Below are 1,411 nucleotides of genomic sequence, written 5' to 3' on the forward strand. Positions count from 1 at the left end.
AGGTGGAAAAAAGCTGTCTTTACTACTTTACCAATGTGATCATTGAATGAAAGAGTGGAATCTATGAGAATACCAAGATTGCGAACTTTAGTGGAGGGCATAATCAGATCACCATCCAGATCTATCAGTTGACCAGAGGGCTTAGATACAACAGCTTTAGAGCCAATCAGAATTACCTCAGTTTTATCAGAGTTAAATTTAAGGTAATTTGCCTCCAGCCAAAACTTGAGTTCCTTGATGCAATTTGTTAATGCAGGCGGAGGAAACACTGAGGTGGAAGGTGCGCTAAAATAAATTTGAATGTCATCTGCGTAACAGTGGAAGTTAAACCCATAGCGTTTGATTATTTGTCCGATTGGTAGCATATAAATGGTAAAGAGGAGAGGGCCCAAAATAGAACCTTGAGGTACACCAGAACTGATGGATTTGGTAGATGATTTGTGTTTCTGGTTTATAACAAATTGTTGCCTCCCGGTCAAATAGGAGGAAAACCATTCAAGGGCTGTGCCAGTAATTCCAATTGCTGAAAGCCGTGAGAGGAGTATCTCATGACAAACAGTGTCAAAAGCTGAGCTGAGGTCTAACAGAAGGAGAGTGCTGAGAGCACCAGAATCAGAAGCTAAGAGAAGATCGTTAAGAACCTTAACCAGGGCTGTTTCAGTACTGTGTAATGGACGAAAGCCAGACTGGAAGGGCTCGTAGAGGTTGTGTGCTGTTAAAATATTTAGTGCTGGTCAGCTAAGGCTGTGTACTTCATAAAATAGGCTGAACACTGATAACCCCAAATAACTTATTTCAAATGGAGTTTGACTCACCAGCGCCATGGCTGTGGTGATAAAACTTCCTCCTGATCCACCGATCACTACAGTCTTCTCCTGGGACTGCAGGATGGTAGGAGCCATGGAGGAGGGAGGCTGCTCGCCTGGAGAGAAAAAAAAACAGACAATATGGTGACAAGAAGTTTCAAGACATGCAAAATGTAAGAAGATATATTTAGTGAATGATCTTCACCTGGTCTGACAGAATCTGCTCGGCCGCAGAAGTCAGCTAGCTCGTTGTTGAGGATGATACCCGTTTTAGGAGAGAAAACAGTTGACCCAAACCTGAAGACGTAAGATTGAAAAAATATTAGTTTTCATAAATATTAGAGGATTTATTATTTAATTTATAATATTATTAAATGTGTAATATTTGTATTATTAATATTGTTTATTTTTTTAAAAATATTACAGGATATCTAAAACGGAGAGTCTATTTACACTAAAGCCCCGTTCACACCAACAACGATAACTATAAAGATAACGATATTAGCGTCCACACCAGCGAACTATATCGTCTGTTTATTCTAAGCACACATGCGTCTGCCGCTTTAAATTCTTGAGCTCGTTACAGCAGGATGGATTCTGATTGG

General features: G+C 39.9%; 1 protein-coding gene across 1 annotated transcript in view; it reads right to left on the bottom strand.

Annotated features, from left to right (window-relative positions):
• LOC107758668 (gamma-glutamyltransferase 5-like) overlaps window positions 1-1,411 on the bottom strand; it is a 14,537-nt gene that overhangs the window by 3,438 nt on the left and 9,688 nt on the right. Inside the window, exons 9-10 of the mRNA XM_016576468.1 lie at window positions 1,012-1,103; window positions 816-922 (exon numbers count right to left, since the gene is read on the bottom strand). Coding sequence (XP_016431954.1) covers window positions 816-922; window positions 1,012-1,103 — 199 coding nt within the window. The remainder of the gene's footprint in view (window positions 1-815; window positions 923-1,011; window positions 1,104-1,411) is intronic.

The sequence above is a fragment of the Sinocyclocheilus rhinocerous genome, unplaced genomic scaffold (genome assembly GCF_001515625.1).
Source record: "Sinocyclocheilus rhinocerous isolate Xijiao unplaced genomic scaffold, SAMN03320098_v1.1 scaffold623, whole genome shotgun sequence".
Lineage (NCBI taxonomy): Eukaryota > Metazoa > Chordata > Actinopteri > Cypriniformes > Cyprinidae > Sinocyclocheilus > Sinocyclocheilus rhinocerous.